This window comes from Drosophila gunungcola, assembly GCF_025200985.1.
Source record: "Drosophila gunungcola strain Sukarami chromosome 3L unlocalized genomic scaffold, Dgunungcola_SK_2 000009F, whole genome shotgun sequence".
Lineage (NCBI taxonomy): Eukaryota > Metazoa > Arthropoda > Insecta > Diptera > Drosophilidae > Drosophila > Drosophila gunungcola.
The window spans coordinates 1,667,035-1,687,784 of NW_026453181.1; the positions used below are offsets into that span (position 1 = coordinate 1,667,035).

The 20,750-nt window shown below is 42.8% G+C and overlaps 3 protein-coding genes across 3 annotated transcripts in view; 1 reads left to right on the plus strand and 2 right to left on the minus strand.

The window, feature by feature from the left end:
• LOC128259671 (uncharacterized) overlaps positions 1–20,750 on the minus strand; it is a 131,902-nt gene that overhangs the window by 102,831 nt on the left and 8,321 nt on the right. Inside the window, 4 exon segments of the mRNA XM_052992200.1 lie at positions 137–2,499; positions 3,678–4,024; positions 4,026–5,606; positions 5,608–6,040. Of these exon segments, the coding sequence (XP_052848160.1) occupies positions 137–2,499; positions 3,678–4,024; positions 4,026–5,606; positions 5,608–6,018 (4,702 nt within the window). The 5' untranslated portion in view covers positions 6,019–6,040.
• Positions 11,161–11,953, plus strand: LOC128259688 (uncharacterized). Its single transcript, XM_052992222.1, has one exon. It carries the CDS (start codon positions 11,263–11,265, stop codon positions 11,779–11,781), a length of 519 nt encoding a protein of 172 aa, XP_052848182.1. The 5' UTR covers positions 11,161–11,262; the 3' UTR covers positions 11,782–11,953.
• LOC128259676 (trypsin-1) lies at positions 14,064–16,819 on the minus strand. Its single transcript, XM_052992206.1, is given in 4 exon segments — positions 14,064–14,237; positions 15,152–15,436; positions 15,438–15,721; positions 16,419–16,819. Coding segments are annotated over 4 exon segments (1,116 nt in total). The 5' UTR covers positions 16,792–16,819.

A 20,750-nucleotide genomic window follows, 5' to 3' on the forward strand; every position in this document is an offset into this window, starting at 1 on the left:
CCTATTTTAGACGGTGTTTTAACCAATTTAAATGGCCTAGCATGGCCAATAGTCAATCAATACATGTCAAGAGACCAGGAAACAAACACTACCAAACGACTTAATCCTGCCAAAATTTCGAGAGGCTTTAACTCACCTGATTCGTGTTCTCTGTCGAGCGGCAACGTAGTTAGTTCCTCGACGGGATTAACCTCCTTTGGTCCCTCGGTCCCCGAGTGCATCTCATCATCATCCGCTCCATCTTCGTCATTGTCGTCGTCGTCAGTCTGCTGACTGCTGATGATGGGCAAGCCATTAACGACCTCGATGACACTTTGCACCGAGTCCATCGACGAGGTGGCCGACACCAAAATTGGCGTTGTTATGGGCGTGGTCACCGACGAGGAGGAGGACCCGCTGAGCAGGTCACTTGACTCCATGTGCGAGTCCATTTGGCCTTGCCCATCATCCGGCAATTGGTGGCTCTCGAATTGGAGCTCATCCGGTGCCATCTCCACCACGGGACTCGTTTCCGCAGCCGCTTGTTTGGCCTTGGGCGCCACATTTGGCAGGTCCACGCTGGCCAGCTTAATAATTGGCTGGGGTTTTGCCGCCTCCTCCCGCTCCTGCCGCTCCTGCCGCTCCCCCCGCTGCTCCACGCCCACGATAATGCGTTCCAGGGGCGTGGGCAGCTGGGGGGTCTCCAAGCTGCTGCGTCTTTGGGTGGGTGTGGGCTTAGCACCGGCTCCGGCCACCTCACCCCTTTTACTGGGCACTGGCGGGGGTGCTGTCTTCGGCTTGGTCAAATTAGCCGACATTTTGGGTTTGTTTGTGGGCACCGGAGGCTTGGGCTTGGGCTTCGGCAGTGGCGTTGGCGTAGGCGCCTTCTTGACCTCCTCCTGGGGAAGAATAATGTGCTTGTGCAGGACATAGCCCAAGTCGTCTTCTATGGGCGGCGAGATGATCTCTACTTTTGTGGTGGTACTTTTGACAGGAACTCCGCCTTCCGTCTTGGAAACTGCGACTTCTGCTTTGGAGACTTTGGTGACTTCTTTAGTTGACTCCTTGTGACTTGTTGTCCCTGTGAGTTGGGCACTTTCTTGAATCACTTTCACTTCTTTGTGCACCACTTTGACAGCCTCTTTTTTAATCTCTTCTTTAACTTCCTGTTGTGAAACCTTAACCTCCTCCTTGACTTCATCGAGTGCCTTGACCTCTTCTTTCACTTCACTCTGCAAGACTTCCTTAAGTTCGTGATGTGATACCTTGACCTCTTCCTTGACTTCTTGATGTGTGACTTGGATATTCTCTTTGACTTCTTCATGTGAGACTTCAACCACTTTTTTCATCTCTTGGCTAGCGACATTAACCTCTTCTAGGAGTGAAATATCCTGCTGGACTGTGGGCTCTTTTGGCTTGGAATCCTTGACCTCCGTTTTGACTTCCTCAAAGACTTCCGACTTATCCTCTTTCTCCTCCTGCTCGAAGGCGCTTAGATCAAAGCCCTGGTCGTCGTCGGCCAGTTCAAGTTTGTAGAGCTTCTCCGCTTCCTTCTTCACCTTCTGGTAGCTCTCGATCAGCTTTTGGGCCTCCTGCTCGAGGCGTCGCTCCTCGTCGGTTTTCTTCAGGAGCTTGGCGCCCTTCTTTCCAGCGATTTCCTTGCTCTGCTCCAATTTCTTGGTGACCTGCTTTTCGCCGTCGTTTGTCACCGTGAGGGTTTCGCTGAGTTCTCGTTCGAACGTGGGTAGGTCGCCGTTCTCATCTGGGGAACCCAGAGTCGCAGCACCATTGAGAACCTGTTGGGCCTCCAGGTAGGACTCCTTCTCGCTCGTCTCACACTCCGTGTAGGTGGTGAGTCCCTCGATCTCGCTCAGCTGCTTTCCCCGCTCGGATAGGGTCAGAGTACCCCGCTCGATACTCTGGTTATCCTGAGGACACTCCAACCGCTCCCTCAGACTCGACTCCTGGGTGATCGTGGCGGTCAACGGCTGCTCCTGCATGTCCTGCTCGTCGCCAAGGTCGAGCAGGTTGTCGTTGCTGCTGATCTTCTTGAAGCGGGCGCTGCTCGATTTCGAATTGGCACTGGTGACCAGCTGCTCCTCGCCGGTCAAAGCGTCCCGGGTCCTCAGTTCGCTGAGGGTCTTCTGCTCGCTAAGCACACGTCGTTCTTCGTGGACCGTGGTAATGGGTTCCGAGTACATCTCCTCCCTTTCCTCATACGGCTGCAGCTTGAAGGCAATGTCTGGGATGAGGGTGGACGAACTGCTCGACATGCTACTGGACGAACTGGTCTTGGTGGTGGTCACTCGAGTCGTGGTGGTGGTCCTCTGGCTCCGCGTGGAACTAGAGCTACTGGAGCTGATCTCCTGAGTCTGGTTCGTTGTGGTCTCATTGCGACTGTCCACTGTCGTTGCACTTGCGTCATGGTCAGCAATCTTATCGCCAGCCAGCTGGGCCAGTCCACCAGCATTTACTTCCATTTTGGGTAACTTCTTCGGCTCCTCTGATTTGACAATGTTTCTGGATAAAAAATAAAATCGAAAAAAAAACGAAAGCTCGGTAATTACAATTGCGCTTCTTATCAGTACGATATGTGATATGCTAATGGACTTGTTGCCATCACACCTGCTCAGCAAAACGTCAATAGAGACAGGTTCGATCAGTTTCGAACCTTCGCCCGACGCCACCAAAATCACACTGATTCCAATTTTGGTATTGCCATTGCACCTTATCGGGTAAATGAGTTCCCTTTATCAGTGTGATGGTAAACACACCGGCATTTGGTCTTATCAGCCTTTGTTTTTTATTTGCCTCGTTGTTTTTTTTTTACTTTTGTGGGGGCTACCCACACGCTTACCCTTTGGCCCCTGCTATTTTTTTTCGCTACTCGCTTTTTGCTGCCAATATGTATAACTAAGTTTTTTGCAACAATCATTTAATTATCAAATTTTATAAAAGTACCCTGCTATTTACATGTGCTACATATTTGCAGTTAGGTAACCTAGTATATAAATTGATTTGGTCACTGCACAAACAAATAACCTTCTACTATAGGACAACATACTTTGATATAAATAATATTTAGGTAATGTTTGTTTGCCAATTTTGCCAAAAAGGTTCGTAATAACCTACTACTATGCGTAAGCACTATATTTTCGGCTTATTGGCAAACGGTATTTGCAAAGTATCTAAGCCATACAATAAAGGTGACTGATAAGAACAACTAGATAGCTAATCGTAGATATGACATTGTCCTTCATTAGCTAACTATTTTTTGTTATATTAGTTGATGCAGGTAATAAAGCACATAGTTATTCGATGGTGCTGGTAAATCTGAAAGATTTCGATCCACTTTTATTATCTAAGAAGCCAGATTTCCTTTGTCTTAGCAGTTAGAATAAAAATTTAAACAACAAAATGGATTGCAGGCACTTTGCAGCCTAATCTTATGATTTTGTCCCTTATTAGCAAACTATTTTTTGTTATATTAGTTAATTTAGTTAATAAGCCACATAGTTTTTCGATGGTGCTGGTTAATCTGAAAGATTTCGATTCACTTTTATTATCTAAGAAGCTAGCTTTCCTTTGTCTTAGCAGTGAGTATAAAAAGTCAGACAACAAAATGGATTGCAGGCACTTTGCAGCCTAATCTTATCCCCCGCCTGACACTTTCCAGTTGGCCAAAGGCAATTACTCACCCATTTGTCAGGGATTGCGGTTCCAGGGAGGAGAACTCCTCCTCGACCTCGCCGATGGTGGGCAGCATGTTGGAGTGCCAGAACATGTTGAAGTAGGCCTCCGAGGGGCCGGGTCCGTTTATCAGCTCCGGCGGACCCAGCTTCTCGCCATCCTCGCACACGTACTCCCTGTTGGCGGCATCCAGCTCGTCCTCGTCCTCCTCTCCGCTGCTGGAGCTCGAGTAGCAGGTGGTGGCGTTGCTGTCATCCGCGATCTTCATGCATTTCCCAACGACCAGCGGCGGAGGAGACTCCCGCGAGAGATCGGCGGCCTCGGCGGCGGCGGCCGCCAAGAGGGCGGTGATGCTAGTTGTGGCTCTGGAGTGAATCACTTTCCTTACCCGTGTCCTTGTCCTGGCTGTGCACCAGGTCAAAGAGGCTGGGCAGCTTGTCCTCGTCCTGGGCCTTGCTCTCGTACGTCTGAATCTTGAAGCGTATCTCCCGATTGCTTGTTGGCGATGGGGTGCCCACTGGAGTTGACCTGGGCGTGGGTGGGCTCTGCTTGAAGGTCTGCATGCTCGGCTTGGGAATTTGTTGGGGCGGTGTGGTTGGAAGTGCCTGCAGCTTGGGTATTTGGGTCTTCTGCAGCGACTGCACCCGCTCTGGCGGCTTGGGCTTTGGTCCCTTGGGGGATCTTCCACTGTTGGCGCTGCTGCTGCTTCCGTTCGAACTGATGCTCTCCAGGGAGTTTGAGCTTTTCGAACTGCCATTCAAAAGCACCGGGATAAATGTCCTTTCTGGAGCCTCTGCCGAGTTGGCTCTCTGCAAAGGCGGCCTGGGACTCGACTCCTTCGACTTGCTCCTGTACAAGTTCAGCTTGAGATCCGTTTCGGATTTCTGCTTCTGCAACAGTCGTGGGATGTTTGAGCTGGGCGGAGTGCCATTCAGCGTGGGTGACACCGGCTTGGGCACTGGCTTTTGAGTGGGGCTGCTGACTATTGGGATGCGGGACTTGCCCTGCGGAGACTGCTGTTTCGTGGGCTGCAAGTGCAGCTTGATCTCGCCCTCTGTCTTGGCCCGCGAGAACTTGGCCTTAGGTATTTTGGTAGCACTGGTGGGTGGTTCCCTGATCTCATTTGTGGGTGTCGTGGGGGAGTCCAGCTGCTCGTTGGTGGGAGTTTTGGGCTCCTCCATGGAGGGCACACGCGGCGGAGTCACCTCGATGGGCAGTTTACTGGGTGCAGGGATTTTCCGTGGCATGGGTATGATGGATCGCTTCTTCGGCTCCACGGTGGCCAACTGGACTCTGGGCTTTGGCGTGGGCGTCGTTTCCGGACTTCTGAGCTCCACGTTCTCGTACACATTGACCTTCTCCGTCTTGAACTCCACGTTCTCGTAGTTGTTGCCGGGAATGAGCAACTTGGGATGCCCCAGGGGCTGTTCCAAGGGCAGAAACTCCTGCTCGAGCAGGGTGAATGGTTGCAGAACCTTGGCCAGCTCATGGCCATTGAGACTGCTGTCCGAGGAGTAGTTGGAGCCCATGGAGAACTTGTCGATGACGGTGGAAATGGTGCTGGCGGTGTCGTCCGACTCGGAGCCAGCCTTGATGGACTCGGTGAGTAGGTTCAGGTAGTACTCGGCATCCGGTGGCGGGGTCAGTGGCTTCTCGATGACCAGCTGTGCCTGGTTCTCCTTGGAGTTTTGTCGCCTCACCAACTTCCTTGGTGGCACTGGTGGCGGCGGCGGTGGTTGGGCATTCAGGGTGATCGAGAGCTGCTCCAGCTGCTGCTGCGGATCCTCTTCGCTGGGTGGCTTTTGTCCGTGGCCATTGCGCACCACCAGCTGAATGGCCACATTGTCTTTGAGTCCGCGGACGCAATCGATGCGGGTCATCTGCCTGACATCCCGGCCATCGATACTGACGATCTCATCGCCCTCGCGGAGGATTCCCCCAACTGGTGGCCACTTTGGAGGCGGGACTGTCGGCGGCGCAGGATTGTATGTACAGCTTCTGGACGAGTTCTGTGCTCCGTGTTCCTCCCTGGAACTTAAGGCCGAAGCCTAGACGTTCCCCCGGCAATCGGAACACTGTGACATCCTCTATTTGCTCCTCCTTCATAGGGATTGGGGCACTTCCAGCTTCCTCCTCCTGGCGTCGCTGCTGCAGCAGCTCCATCTCGTTGATGGTCAGCACTGTGATGAACGAGGAATCCTCCGCCACGGAGCTCTGCCGCTTGACTAGCTTCTTTAGGCGATCCTCGGCGGAAGACGTGGGATCGTCCACTTCCACTACCGTTATGTAGTCATCTTCCATGGTTGCTGTCTTCGCTGTCGTGCCATTCGCTTTGGCTGTCGAGGCCATTTTTGCAGATTTGAGTTATGACCTGAGGAAAAACGGAATTACATGATTAGTTTTGTTTATTCGTTTTTATTTGTAGATAAATAGTTGCAATTATTATTTAAGCAGTTCCGACGGTGTTTATGAGATAAAACGAGGTAACATTTTGGTTGTAAAATTGTGAAAAATAAGCTAAGCTTCAAGGAATAGGTAAGAAAAGAGTAAAATGTAGTGATCAATGGTTCTTGAGCTGGCTTTAACTAAGATAACGGTTGCAGTATTCACTATAGCTTTTAAAAGAGATCGTTGTTGAATATGTTGGTGTAAGTAAGGTTTCAAACCCAAAGTCAGGATTGTAGTTGTCAATTCGACACCACCGTCATTATACTTTACAGTTTACTGTGTTACATTAACGTAGAACGAATGTCAAAAAATATTAATTTAAATTAAACGAGTAATCAAATATCTAGGAGAAGTACAAATGGTCCTTGAATATTTTTAAATGCGTAATAAATTAACAAAAAGATTGAAGTAAATTGGTTCTTCCTATTTTCTTTAAGAAAAATTTGCAAAATTAGCCATATATTAATGCTTTGATTAAAAAGATTTAACATATTTATCTTAATATCAAATATTGATTCTCTGGCAATTCTGAACGAATTGCGAAAGGAAAACTTTAAACTGAGTTTTAAAAATCAATCTAAGCTTTCGGCCAATATTCTTTCCGTTTCCATTCCTCATTCATCTAACTAATGCCTCTTGGCTCAAAGTGCCATGAAATCGTGCATTTTCCCTCGGCGTTTTTCTTTCGCTGCCATATTCCACTGTCAACAGAGTTGGAAAAATTTTTATTTATGCACTTTGTAGCGCCAAAATTCTCCGACGGCACCTGTCAGTCAACACTCGGGATAGCACAAACAGTTAGGGAGCCAGAGCCGCGGCCCAGGAAGCAAACAAAGGAGAGGAATCTGGGCTGGAGGAGCGCATTCTGGACGGACGGTGGCGGCTGACTGGCAACCGCTGACCATAGACATGCACTCAAAATATGTCTATTGGATTGACAACCAAAAATATACAAAATATGTTTTATAAGCTTTAGATATTCTATATTAATTAAAAAGTTTTAAAGTCAAAATCCATTTGTTTTTAACAAATTAAACCGATATTTGTAAAATGAAGGGTATCCATAACCAGCAGAACTATGAATATCATAAAGAATCTGCATCATAAAGCATATCTACCCTAAAGAGTCCAACAAATAAGCAAATATTTAATATTGACCTTTACAAATTGTTGGAAATTTGAAACAATTCAATTATTTAATCTTTTATGTTATACCTCCATTATTTATAAGCCTTAACTTCTCGAATTTATCAAGCAAACGAACTTCGACTTATGCCTTCAATTTAAGGCCAATTAAAGACAATACTTTAATGTTTTAGCTTAAATAAGCTGAAAACATAGGATCAAAATCGCAGCTGGAAAAGCGCTTTCCAAAGACAATTTTTCCTGAGTGTAGAAGTAAACAAAATGACCAAATGGAGCGCTGAGGAAAGTCGAGATGGGAGTGGAAAAATCGGGACCAGAGGGACTGCGATGGGATGGCAGACGAATGCCAGTCAAAGTCGCTGCTGACTGACACAGTTTGCCATTTTCGAGGAGGAAGCTGTTTGACCAGTGCATAGACGATGGAGAGGAGGGCAGGGTGGGGGATTGGGGAACGGGGAACGGGGAAAACCGGGCAATTGGTAAGTGCTCGCTGTCTAATTGAAGTCAAGTGCGTTACTTTGAGCCACTTCCATCCAACGGATTCCCAATCAAATTCGTTTCGCACCAAAGCCAGACCAACTTTGACATTATGCAGCACAAATTGTGTGCAATTTTCAGCTGAAAAAGGAATGCCGAAAAGAGGAGAAATATATTTCACAGCTCAGAGCTGAAAGAAAAAACTGGCTCAATGAGGGCTCCAACCTCCGGCCCAAACTGTCTGCCACATCGTCTAAAGGTAACAATTTATATAATGAAACTGATTTCAAATTTGTGATGTTCGGAGTCTCGGGGAACTGACTCGACTCGTTTGCCGTGCCCCAATCGCAATCGCAATCCCGGTCCAGTTCTCGTTCCTGCTCCCGACATTGGTAATTACCGGGCACTGGCCAAATCCACAGTTATAGCCACATAAAAAAGCACAAAAAAACACATAATAAGTAACGACGGGCGCAGAGAAAAGTCCGATATAAATGAAAGAGACATAAGTGGAAAGCTTCTGATGTGGCAGATAGAATTCTCTAAAGGTAAATACTCCAATTAAAATTGGTATAGGAATATCTAAAAATATTCTTTAAATATATATCGTATTAGTTGACGAAGATGTTATTTACTAACGACGTCAAAAACCTGGTTTAAAGTAGAGTTCCTAATATATTAAAAATTTTGCGCTTAATTTGTGAAAATTTGTTATATGTATAATAAGATCGTATCCAGATAAAAAGAAGTTCTATAAAAAGATTGGTTGAAAAATGAAAACTTAAATAAATTTTCCATTACCATTTTTTCCACAACTTCTTACCCGAGGGGCCTGCGCCAAAATGCCAGCAGCTGAACTTAAATTTAAGCCACGAACAAATTCAGACAGCAAAAAAAACTCCTCGAAAAGGGTATACAACTTCAGTGACAACAGCAGTAGCGGTAAAAATACAGTAAATTGAAACAAGTTTAAGAACTGAACCGACCAGTGTCGTGGCTATTGGTCACCTGTCCGTCGAGGAAGAGCTCCATCGACTGCTTTTCGATTACTCTCCCCCAAAAAATGTACCCATGGTGGTGGGGCACGGGGGCCTTTGGCGAGGGAAGGGAAAGGGGAAGGGGAAGGAGTCGCATGAGTACATGATTCGGCAACTTTCTTGCAACGGACCTCTGCAACTGGTGGAGAGAAAAACCCGTCGCTAAATCATCTGTTCGGAGCCAGCAAAACCCACTTGACGGCCTGACTTTGTGTGGGAGTCGGTGGTGCAAGATTTTTGCGGTGGCTTTGAAAATTGTTTGGAATTTTTCCCCCTTGCCGTTTTGCAACACGTTGATTCCTTCTTTTTGTTTGATAAAAAGAAAGTTGACATAAATTGTTTCGTACTTTTTTTGTCAGTTTTTTTTTGCACATTTGAGGTTGCGAAAAATCCAAAAAAAAAAAAAAACGTTTGCGGTTGCCTTTTTTGTTTGGTCGTGCACAGGAAGGAAATAACTGAGGTTGAGTCGAGTTTTTGGCAAGTTTGTTGTGGGATCTTTTGGTTTTCTTTTCATTTCTTTTGGTGTTGCATTTTGAAAGTTCGTGAAACAAGTTAATCGCCTCCGTCTTTGTCTTGATTTTATGGTTAGTTCAGATGCGACTAGTTTCGAGTGACAAGGGAGTGATAAGTGGGTTGGCACTTGATTAAGGTTTTTCGTTACTATTATATAACTTTAGAGCTAATGTATGGATTTGGTAACGAAATGAGTATGTTTAGATTTGGTAACGAAATGAGCATGTTTAAACACTTGCTAAAGGTTTCCGTTAAAGTAATGAAAAGCGTTCAGCCCAATAGTCTACTTTTAAACAGTTTAGTATTGTTTTATAAACCAGTGATTTTATAATAGCAAAACCTATTTTAAATTTAACACTTGAAACAACTTTTTTTTTTTAAACAATGTGATACTGTGTGAAATTTAGGTGTATATAGAGCCAGTTAACTTTTTTATTTGCATTCTTTTTTATATTTTATTCATCACTTTATTTATCACTTTAAAGTATCTTTATTAATCAATTTTCTGAACAAAGCTCAAAAGTTAATGATCGCATTAGAAGTAGCATTTTAATTTTATTATCGGTCAGCCCCTCGCAAAGCAACTATTTTGCTACCGCTAGTTTCCCTTTCGAGTTCCCATATTAAGTATAATAAGCTAACTTTAAGGCACTTCCTATTTCCCCCTCATTCGATTTCATTAACTAATTTGCCCGCCGTGTTTGAAAAATATGCTTTAAATGCATTTAATTAAAAACATTTATGCAAATTGCAAGCGGTGGCCATTATAATAGCAACAAAAACCAAGTGCGGCGATGAACAATGAAGGCAGTAAAGGCCCCCCCTTTCCCAGTTTTCAGTAGAGCTTCACACCCATTTGCTATGCGACTGACCGCAGTTTCCCGCCCATTGGTTTTCCCCCCGGTTTTCCAGACCATCCCCCCTGGCTGCTCTTTCTTGCTCATTATCTTCGCTGGGGCAAATTATGGGAAACTAGCGCAACAGTTTTTTTGCCACCACCTTCCCCGTTGAAAAAAAGTCAATGCTTATGCTAATTTCTTTGCTGCGGAACTTCCTTTGTCCCCCTTTCCACCCCACCACTCCGCCCCAATTCGAATGCATTTTAATTGCACTTTTTCCTGCCGCTCCGCAAGAAACTAATAACTAGCAATTTATTAAAATGTTTTGCGGTTTGCCTGCAAAGTGCCGCGTTGATGCAGCGAAAACGTGTGTCTAGTACAATTTTGGACATTTGTTTTTGCTAGATTAAAAATATGGCAAAACTGGCGGCCATTGGCAAACAAAAAGCCAAGAAAATAAGCCAAGAAGTGAATTTTTGCTATGCGAGCCTAATGCGTTAAGCGAGGCGTGAAAATTTCTCTACCCAACTCGCCTGCGATTTATGTGAGAATTATGTTAAATTAGCCAGCGAAGCGTGCGGTGCGACGCTTCCCCTACCCAAGACCTCTTCATCCCAAGGCAGAGTAACAAATCTGATAAATTCATCAAAACCCACAAAAAAATACAAGAAATTTGAAGGCAAGCAAGTTACTTTCAAGTGGAGTAAGTGGGAACTAGTTCGTTTTATCTGGGAAACTTATCTAAAAAGATGCTTAGTAAGACACGTCCAGAGACAAATTTATAAGCATATCTAATTATGATTTTTCCTTTTGTTTAACCTGAAAGTAATTACACTACAATTGAATCAATGTAAACAAGATTATTTTTAAACCTAAATTTTCCTTCTGCACCCATGAATATTTAAAATAGATTATTCAAAAATGGAAATATTGGCTTAATCAGCTGAGCTGTACATTTTAATAATTTGCATCTTATTATGTATTGATTTCTTTCTTTTTAAAAACACGTTGGCTTTGCTTCCATATTTTTCTCACAATGTCGATTCAAATCAGACGAAAATCAAAGCTATTTTTTATGAAGTTTTTAATTCGGTTGAAAAGATTTACCCAGCTTGAAAAAGAAAAACCCAACCATGAGCCACAACGAAGTGCCTTTTGATGAATTGATGGCTGCGAAGCGTGAGTCAAGAGCAAGATCATCCGTAAGGGAGATCAGATGTCTCCTAGATGACCTCCACCTGCAAATGTTTCACCTTATGGAGGACCAGGAGCTATTGCATTTGCAGGTCAACAAGCAATCATGTAGAGCTCGATTATTCCTGGCCAGGACGAGATTGCTCCAGGGCTCTGAACGAACTTCTGCGGAGGTCCGATTGCCCAGAGGACGATCCTACAAGGCACTCACTCGTGTTATCGAGGTATCGAAAAACTTGGGCAAGGCTTTGAAGATCACGCGACATCCAGTTGAACCGATCCTTGGATATTTCCGGCCCCTAACAAATATCTTCGGAAGTCTGGTGCCTGAAAGCTTACGATTAGCGAGCCGGCATTGGTACCACTGCCTGGATCTAGTTGCAGAATGTGCCAACACTCGAAAGGAACTCCAATGGACAATCACCTCTATAAAGATGCTGCAATCGGCCCTTGATTGAAGATAATCGTCTCAGATGATTTTAGATTGGAGGCAGCAAAGTGCGAATTTAAAAGTAATGCTCTTAAATAACATAATTATATTACAATATAACATAAGCACTTTTTAAGAATTTCTATATAACCGGCTAAACTGACATTTAAGAAATATGTATAATCACAGGCAAAACTGTAAAATGGAGTTGAATTTTTTTATTTTTACATTGAGTAATATTGTAATTAAATAATATTATAATATACAATTTATTTTTAGTTTTGAATCTTACTATATTTTGCTTAACTTTAAGGCAAATACCAAGCATACAAAGTGTTTTACTTCGGCAAGTCAAAACTTGCATATCATTGCAGCTGTAAAAAAAATAAAATATTTTTTTTGAAATGTCTTTATTTGGATACATAGATTTTTATGAACAACGACGCTATCTATATTTTCCTTTAAATATTTCAATCGTTCCTATGGCAGCTATCATAATATATATATTCTCGGTCAGGATCAATAGCCGACTCGATCTAGCCATGTCTGTCTGTCTGTGTATATGAACGTCGAGATATCGAAAACAATAAAAGCTAGTGATTTGGGACTTGGCATGCAGATTCTAGTAGCTCCTACGCAGCGCAAATCGTGAATGTATGTACTTTCTCTGTGCTTATATATTAGCAGTTGCAGGGTTATAAAGTCCTCTGCCGCGCTCTGCCGCTGTTCGACCGCTGCTCTGCAAAGAGCAAGATATAATTTAGCTATAGGATATAGTCGTCCAATCCGGCCCGATCCCACTTAAATACTACTTGCAATAGAAACAAATCTTTTGGGAAATTGTCGTCTAGGTAGCTGCATAGCTGAGAGATAAATATATATGTTCTTTATAAGGCCCTTCAGTGGGTTGAAAGCTTTTGACTGAAGTTATAACTCCCGCTGCAAGGTAAATAAAAGAGTCAATAAAAATCGTAATTTCAATTATTTGGTTTTCGTTTACTCTTCTTTTAATCTATGTTTTCGACGTTGGGAAAACAATGATTCGTATTGTTGAGAGTACGAAAAAAGAATGCCAGGCCATACATTTTTGAATTAAAGGTTTGTCTATGTAAATTACCTGAGCAGTTGTATTAGCTCATGAATATCACTACACAAGTCTTTCTGATGGCGCGTTTTAATTAAGATAAATTACACTGTTCCCTGAACTCCACACAAATTCCCCTCTGCCACCTCCACAAACGTCTTTCTCGATAACCCTTGCAGTGCCTGGCATCAATTATAGTCTAGTTAAAAATAAAATCAAATGCCAGAGCAGCCGGCATTGACAACATTGTCGATTCGGTGGCCAGCCAGCCCCTTCTGGGTGCCCCGCCCCTTTTTTGCGGAGTCGTGGCGGCGGCAATTATGCGGCATTTTCTTTGGCCCCTAGCCACAAACGAGTTTCTTTCCGCCGAGATATCTTTGTTTTGCTGTACTTTTGCGACATGCAGCGGCAACTACAACAAAATACCAGAAATAACTTGAAAATCCATTAAACAACTGTCGGCCACAAGTCGGCCTGCCTGGCCAAAAGGGATAAAGATAAAAGTTTTGTCAACCCGCGAAACGCGAAAAGCGAAACGAAGGGCGGCTGTGGGGCCTTGACAAGTGATAACAATGTGTCAGGCGAAGTCGGCGGAAAACGTCCTTGGCTTCGATTTCAGATCGGCAATCTTCAACTCTGACTTCGACTTTTATTGATTTCTGCAAACACTCTCGAGGGGCAAAAAGTGAAAGGCCACTGCTAGGGTTTCCATAACCTGTTTTCACAAAATATTTGTACAATTTGTATTTCTTGTGCATTAAGAAAGTAAAACCAGCTGTCGATTGCGGGAGTTGCGTGGGTCCAATACGGTCCAGTTCCCCCAGAAAAAAATAAATAAACACAACTCCGCGATCAAGCTAGAGAACTGGATTTTTATATGGTCGTGGGTCGTCGCAGCAAAGAAAATGTTTATTACCTGTTGAAAATATTTTGTAAGGAACCATCAAAGAACAATTTTTTCATTGACCAATGATGTTTACGCCAAAAGTAGTAAATCATTGTGTTTTATTAACCATTAATTCATTTATGTTTTATGGCACAATGGCCAATATTACAGCCTGCAGAACTATGAAAAATGTAAGTAAAAAAACAAGTTGATAAGTTTTCAAAACTAAAAGCCGAAAATTTAGAATTTGTACATAAACAAGTTCTTTAAATTGTTTAACATTATTTGGGAAAAAATAAATACATAAATAATTTTAAGTAAGTTTTAAGATGTTTCTAAATTAGTTATTACAGTAGCAAGAGTCCCTTGTGTTAACTGCAATCCACTCCAAGTACCGAGAGACTCGAGTATAGACACCAGGAGCATCGGGCTTGGCACATCCATAGCCAAATGACACAACGCCAGCCAATCGGAAAATGCGATCCCTGACGATCAAGGGACCACCGCTGTCACCCTAAAGATTTTAAACAAAAGGCGTTGATATTTTTACAATCAGTTAAAAAATTCAGATATGGCAAGAAATTCGTCCTTAATTTAAAATAACCAATTTAATATTATTCTTGACACAGTTCCTGACATGGCAGAAAGCCCATTAAAAGAATATTTTTTTAAGCACTGAAATTAATATATTATTTAATATTATTCTTGACACAGTTCCTAACATGGCAGAAAGAATATTTTTTTAAGCATTGAAATTAATAAATATCGAACTGAACAGCCAATACTAGAAGCTAAGTGCATGCAGCACCCCCACCTCCCGCTAAAAGTTCTTTCGTTCTGTCTCTGTACTGCAAAAATTACCGGCAGAGCAGCGGCGGAGCATAACAGAGGGGCGGCAGAGGCGCTGCAAAGCGGCGGCAGTGGACTTCAAAACCCTATAACTTCTAAAATGATTTAAATAATTTAAAGAATAATTGTGTGTTACCGATGGTCATGACCGAAACACCTAAGTTCTAACATGTCTCAGAGTGACAATACATACATTTACGATTTGTGGGCTCCAATTTTAAATAAACTTGCGCTGCATAGGAACTATTAGAATCTGCATGCCAAGTCCCAAGTCTCTAGCTTTTATTGTTTCCGAGATCTGGACGTTCATACAGACGAACAGACAGACGCAGATGGCTTTATCGACTCGGCTATTGATCCTGATCAGGAATATTTATACTTTAAATGGTCGGAAACGCTTGCTCCTACCTGATACATACTTTTCAACGAAAAGAATATACCGTTTCACTCTACTAATTCACTATTAATTAAGTTTAAACTTTGAAGGTCTTTTGAATAAAAATCAGTTCCACGATTGAAAATATCAACTTTTAAGGACGATTTTCCAACTTGAACCGATTTAACCGTTATGAAACCCACCTGACAGGCATCCCGACCTCCGGTTTGGACATAGCCCGCACAAAGCATGGTGTCCACGATCATCGACCGGTACGACGTGGCTCGGCACTGGGCATTGGTGATGATGGGCACCACCACCTCCTGCAGGACACTGGAAGTGGAGCCGCCCTCCTGGCTGAGACCCCATCCGGCCACGATGGCCTTCTGGAAGTCGAAGTTCTGCAGCCAGTTGCTGGGCAGACAGGCGGGTCGCATCGTGTCCACCAGCGGGATCGGCTGGTCTAGGCGCAGGAGGGCTATGTCGTGGGACCAGACTCACCGGGTCGTAGCCCACGTGGGCATGGGCGAAGGCCACCGACCGGGTGACCCCCGGGTGGGTGGAGCTCCTGTCCAGCTGCAGCAGCCGCACGGACACGCCCCTCATGTCCATGCCGTGGACACAGTGGGCGGCAGTCAGGACATAGCGATCGTTGATCAAGGTTCCACCGCAGAACAGGAAGGTGCCGCGAATGATCTGCGCAATCCATGGATATTTATTCGTCCGCACTTGGGTGCCGCCCACAATGCGATTCACATTGGGAACGCCGCAGGCTGCAAACGGATTGGAATTGGAATTCGATGGGATCTATAATCTGGGTGGTCTTTGGCGGAAAAACTGTCTCAGCCAGGGATCGAAAACGCGGAGCAATCGGAGGGTATTACACCTGAACTATTAACTATTAAAATATTCGAACGTGCTTTGGTAAAATGATAATGATATTCACACATTAAAGTTATTATTAAAATGTTTAGAATAGGAATTTTCCTTTAGCAAATATTTATAAACAAATTTTTTTTACAAATATTATTTAAATTAGTTGCGTTTGTATACACAGATTGAAGTCTTCCTATTCAAATAACTGTTAAACATCCAACATCCAAGTGATTAAAATGATGCAGAAATTGTATCTTTTTGTTAAATGTGGCTTTATTTAATTAATTATTTTTAGTGTGGTTTTTACGCGGTTAAAAGCCCACATAACTTTAAGCTCTTATTTTATTGCTTCAGTTTTTAATGCATATTAACAAACCGTTTTATTGACTAGTTCAATTCGATTACACGAAAAACTAAGAAATGAAGTCGTTGACTATGTTCACTGCACGTTTCACAAAACACGTTTGAATATAATAAACGCATTATATAGGCGTACAATAACCGATTCAAATTTCCAATTATTAGTCGCAGATTAGCGGGGATCATTTCGTTCCCCGGCTGGATTGTATTGGCACTACAATTTCCCCAACTCACTGCAGCTGGCGCAGCGATTAACGCGAAACGCCTTGGCACCACCGCCCTCGAGGGGGGAAATCAAGGAGGAGGCCGGATCCGAGGGAGTTTCGCTGGCCACACCCAAGACGTTCGATAAGATTTGCTGCTTATGGCCCTCAATCAGATCATCAATGAAGTCCGCTTGCACTCCGGGCGGTGGGCCGGAATGGGAAGTCGAAGTCGCAGTCGTAGTCGTAGTCATAGTGCCATTGACTGGCAGAGGTGGCAATCGCGCTGGCTGCGGATAGAAATAACCGCGGGAAGGTGGCTTATAATTATAGACGGACCAACTCCGATCGCAGATCGAAACGAGAGCAAGGAGGAACAGAAAAGCTGGCGGATTGAGTTTCATATTCCCGGCGAATCGAACCGAACCAATCGCTGAGCAAACGCAAACTGATGGGGTGCCTTGGCCATTTAACGGTTCTTATAGGCCAGCACACTCAACAGATCCATCTTAATATTTATACACACATGTATATACACGCAAAACGTTAACAGCTTAATGACGCTCTTAAACTGTCCATCAAACTATTTTATCAGCCAAAATTTCTTTGCATATTCCAAATCTCCAGCCGAAAGCCCTTTATCATCACTTGACCTAGTTTCACAAAAGCGAACTGAACCCATTTGTCAATAAATCTGGCAAATATCGTTTTAGCATTTTAACATCGCAGAATCGCAGAACTTTGATGTCTGCAAAGTGATTCCGTGTTTTGTCTTTATCAAACCTTTATTTAAATGATCAGATCCGCTTTCTTTTCACCCAAAATCGAAATAAAACCCCGCTTCGGTGGGCTATAAATCTAATAGGGCACTCAAATTTCTGGATTGATATCGCTTATGGGATTAATAACTCTTGTTCTGGTTTACGTTTTGACCCATAAATTAATTTTACGACCCAGAGAAATTGCCAATCTTTTTGCGACCCAGAAAGGAACTCGAATACAGCTAAAGGTTGATGAAAATATTAAAAGGTTAAACCGCATGTGTGGAAAACGTACTTTTCTGATCACATCGTATTACAAGTCATCAAAAGTTGCTGACCACATTTGCTTTTGGGGTTAATAAAGGTTAATTCTGTTTGTTCAATCGGTATATTCGATGAGAAAAGAATTGAATAAGTTGAAATTTCGAAGTGGCTAGCATTAAATCGAATTAATTTTATAATTTACCTTTTAATTCCCAAAACTAATAAATAAAAGGCATGAGCCCATTTTTATAATTATATCAAGAGTTTTTTCTTTCCACATAATATCACAACGGAAGTGGCTTCGGAAAACGCCCATACATATTGTATTAACACGAAAAAACCCGAAAAAGATTTTCTCAAATGAAAGTAAATTGACTTCCTCAAATCAAAAGCTTAACAAGCGGTCCATAAAAAACGTTCGCTCCACAACACGGAATATTCTTAAGCCGTTCGAGAGAAAATAGAAAGTAAAAAGAACTCCCAAGTAAATTGGGTCAAACTAATGAAGATGCCGATAAAGATGCGTATAATCGAAGAGCCGAGCCCGAGGACTGGAAATACTTGTAAATGGGTTGATGTTTATAATCTGTCCGCTTGTTGGACCAACAGCCAAGCCAAAGACCCCAACCCCGAGCTCCAGGTATAATAATGACACAAGGTGCACGAAACCAGGGCCAGACATCGACTGCGACTTGGGATCTGACCCCGGTGAAAGAGCGTCCAAGTATTTGGGTCAGCCGACGAAGTGAGGCGTTAGCTTGGAAGATTGAATAGATGATGACACCAAAGCCACAGCCACAGACACCGACTCACGCACACTGCGCCAGAAAGAAAGTCTCTTTAATTTATTTATTTATATGCAGGCCGCTAGAATCAATGAGAAGAAAGTTCTTCCACGCCAATCCAGCATCCCGAACGAAACGAGTTTCTCTCTTTTTGGGGCTCTTTGCAACTCTCTTCCACTCAGAACGAAACTTGACTTGACTTTGAGTCGCTTTATTGGGGGCCTTCCATTGAGAAAGGCCTAAAGTAGGTGCTTCATTGAGTGAAGTGGAGCTTTGTCTTGCCCAGACACTCAGAGCAAATCTAATAAAGTATAATTCCAAAATCATTAAAAATTTGCTAATATGATAATATAACTACAATTTACACCAGTTTTTGTGACCAACAGATGGTGCTGTTAAATGTTAAATTTTATAGACAAGTCAGTGGAGCTTGCAAAATATATCATTGCATTTTACGCGAAAAAAAATTGTATGTCAAGGTAAGCTTAAAACTTTAAAAGAAGTTTATTATTTTATTTTAATATACATTTAAAATAAACGATAGTTATAATTGCTAACTAGTCGGTACACTTAGTCAACAAGCTAAAATTTATAAAAATAAATCACACTAAAATAAAATTCGGTCGTTATTTAATCAGATAGGATAATTGAGGACCTATTCTGAATATCACAGAAAATTTTCCTTTTCAACCCAAATCTTTTGTGTTCAAGGGTGTTTAGGCTTCGTTATTAATTTATAACTAACAACTTAACTGATTCTCTCCTTTTTTTTATTTATTTGTGAGCTGTCTAGAGATCTACGCCTGGCTTTTTATGGTCAAGAGCTGTTGCCGTATTGCAGTTGTTGGTCAGAGTGTTCCACTTGCATTAAACTGGGTCATTTGAGAAGTCGAGAAGATGCAGCAAGCCAACTGAGCTAAAACCAGAAGTTCAGGTGGAAAGGCGGCAATATAAGTCGTGGCTTAAAGCGTTCTTAAAACCTGACCAAAAATAAATTAAATTTCAATTAGCTAGTCCTCAGCCAGACAGGCAATCTTCAAATGCGTTGTGGCTTTTGTATGTTGCATGTTTGGCATGCGCTTGTCGTACAAATTTGTTAGCAATTATCGCATTTTTTCAGTTGGTTTGTGGTTATTGTATTTTGTTAGTTAGCCAGCCATTTGTTGCTTTATTTTAATGATTGTCACCTGAGCCTTGTGCAACTTTCTCAGGCTTCATTAAGTTTCACCCGAGCCGGCCACGATTTTGCTTATGACTTTTTGGAATCGCTTTTGGAATTGTTTGCCATCTGCGGATTTTCTGCACATCGTGCATTGAATGTAATTGAATTGCAAGTGAAGGTATGATAAATGGTTAATGCAGACAATTTTAATGTGTTTTTAATATGCATTTTGTCTGGGTTGTGGGGAACAAGCTGCGTAGTTTTCACTGTGTATCCTCTATTAATTTAAATGTGCCTCTATCTTTATGATTTTTCTTCTTCAGCGATACTTTGTAGAAAATATACTTTTATCTCAGTTTGAGAAATTAATGTTTAATAAATAGTTGTAATTTTAAGTGCTAAAACCAGCTTTTGGCTTCAGTCATTTGCGTCAAATTCATTTGTGTCTTAATTTACAGAATTAATTTATGTTAAGCACATAACATATGAGTAATAAGAAATGTGGGCATATATTTTATCATATCTACTATAGAATTGAATTTCTATAAAAATGCCATAAACAAGTTTTTTGCTCAAGTCTTTTGTTTTCTCAAGGCGCCTTGTTCGTTTTCAACATGACTCAAAATAAATCATATAAAATGCGAGTAGGATAGGAAAAAATCAAATATCATTGTGGACCACCTTCAACTTCGTTTGACATTTGAAAGTAACCAACAGCAAACGGCAGAGAAGTATGCAAAAACGAGTTTGCAAATGGACAAAGTCACTCTCAATTTTCTCGGGCTCTTCATTTGTTTATGGAAAGCCACGCAACCAATCAAAATACTATTTGAATAAAATATAAAGTAAGTAGCGAGAGCTAATGCTAAATTAAACTTCAAACTGGTTGGGGCTGTTGACTTCATCAGCCGGGCTCCATTTACGGGCCACAAAAAGTCGTTACTCGTATTACCCGCCACCGTCGAACGCCTTTTGTGGGTTCTACAAAAGCGGCAAAAGACCCCCGATCCCCATCCTTCTGGTGGGTGTTTGTATGTGCCACGCAATTGTGCGGTGAGGTAATTAATAAGCCAACAACAACCCAATTGAGACCGAGCGTTGCGTTTTGTTGCACCTTTTCAGCCTTCTGAGAGTGAGTGTCGAACTCGGCCCGGGCATACTAAGTAGCCGCCAATAGTTGGCTCACTTGGCTCACTTGGCTTGCTTGGCTTGGCTCAGTTCGGCTTTATTTCATTACTGACCATACCCAAGACGAGTTTCGGTTAACTGTTGTAGGGTTTCAGAGCTTGGGGGCTTTGCGCAAGTGCAGTGGCTCCGAAACAAACACAAAAGTAAATGCAAACGAGCCCAAAATGCAGAGCCACATTTTAAGGGATAATGTTTCAGCAGTT

Bases quoted from the DNA above. Each gene is read 5' to 3' on its own strand.
- LOC128259688 (XM_052992222.1), top strand. From the start codon at position 11,263: ATGAGCCACAACGAAGTGCCTTTTGATGAATTGATGGCTGCGAAGCGT.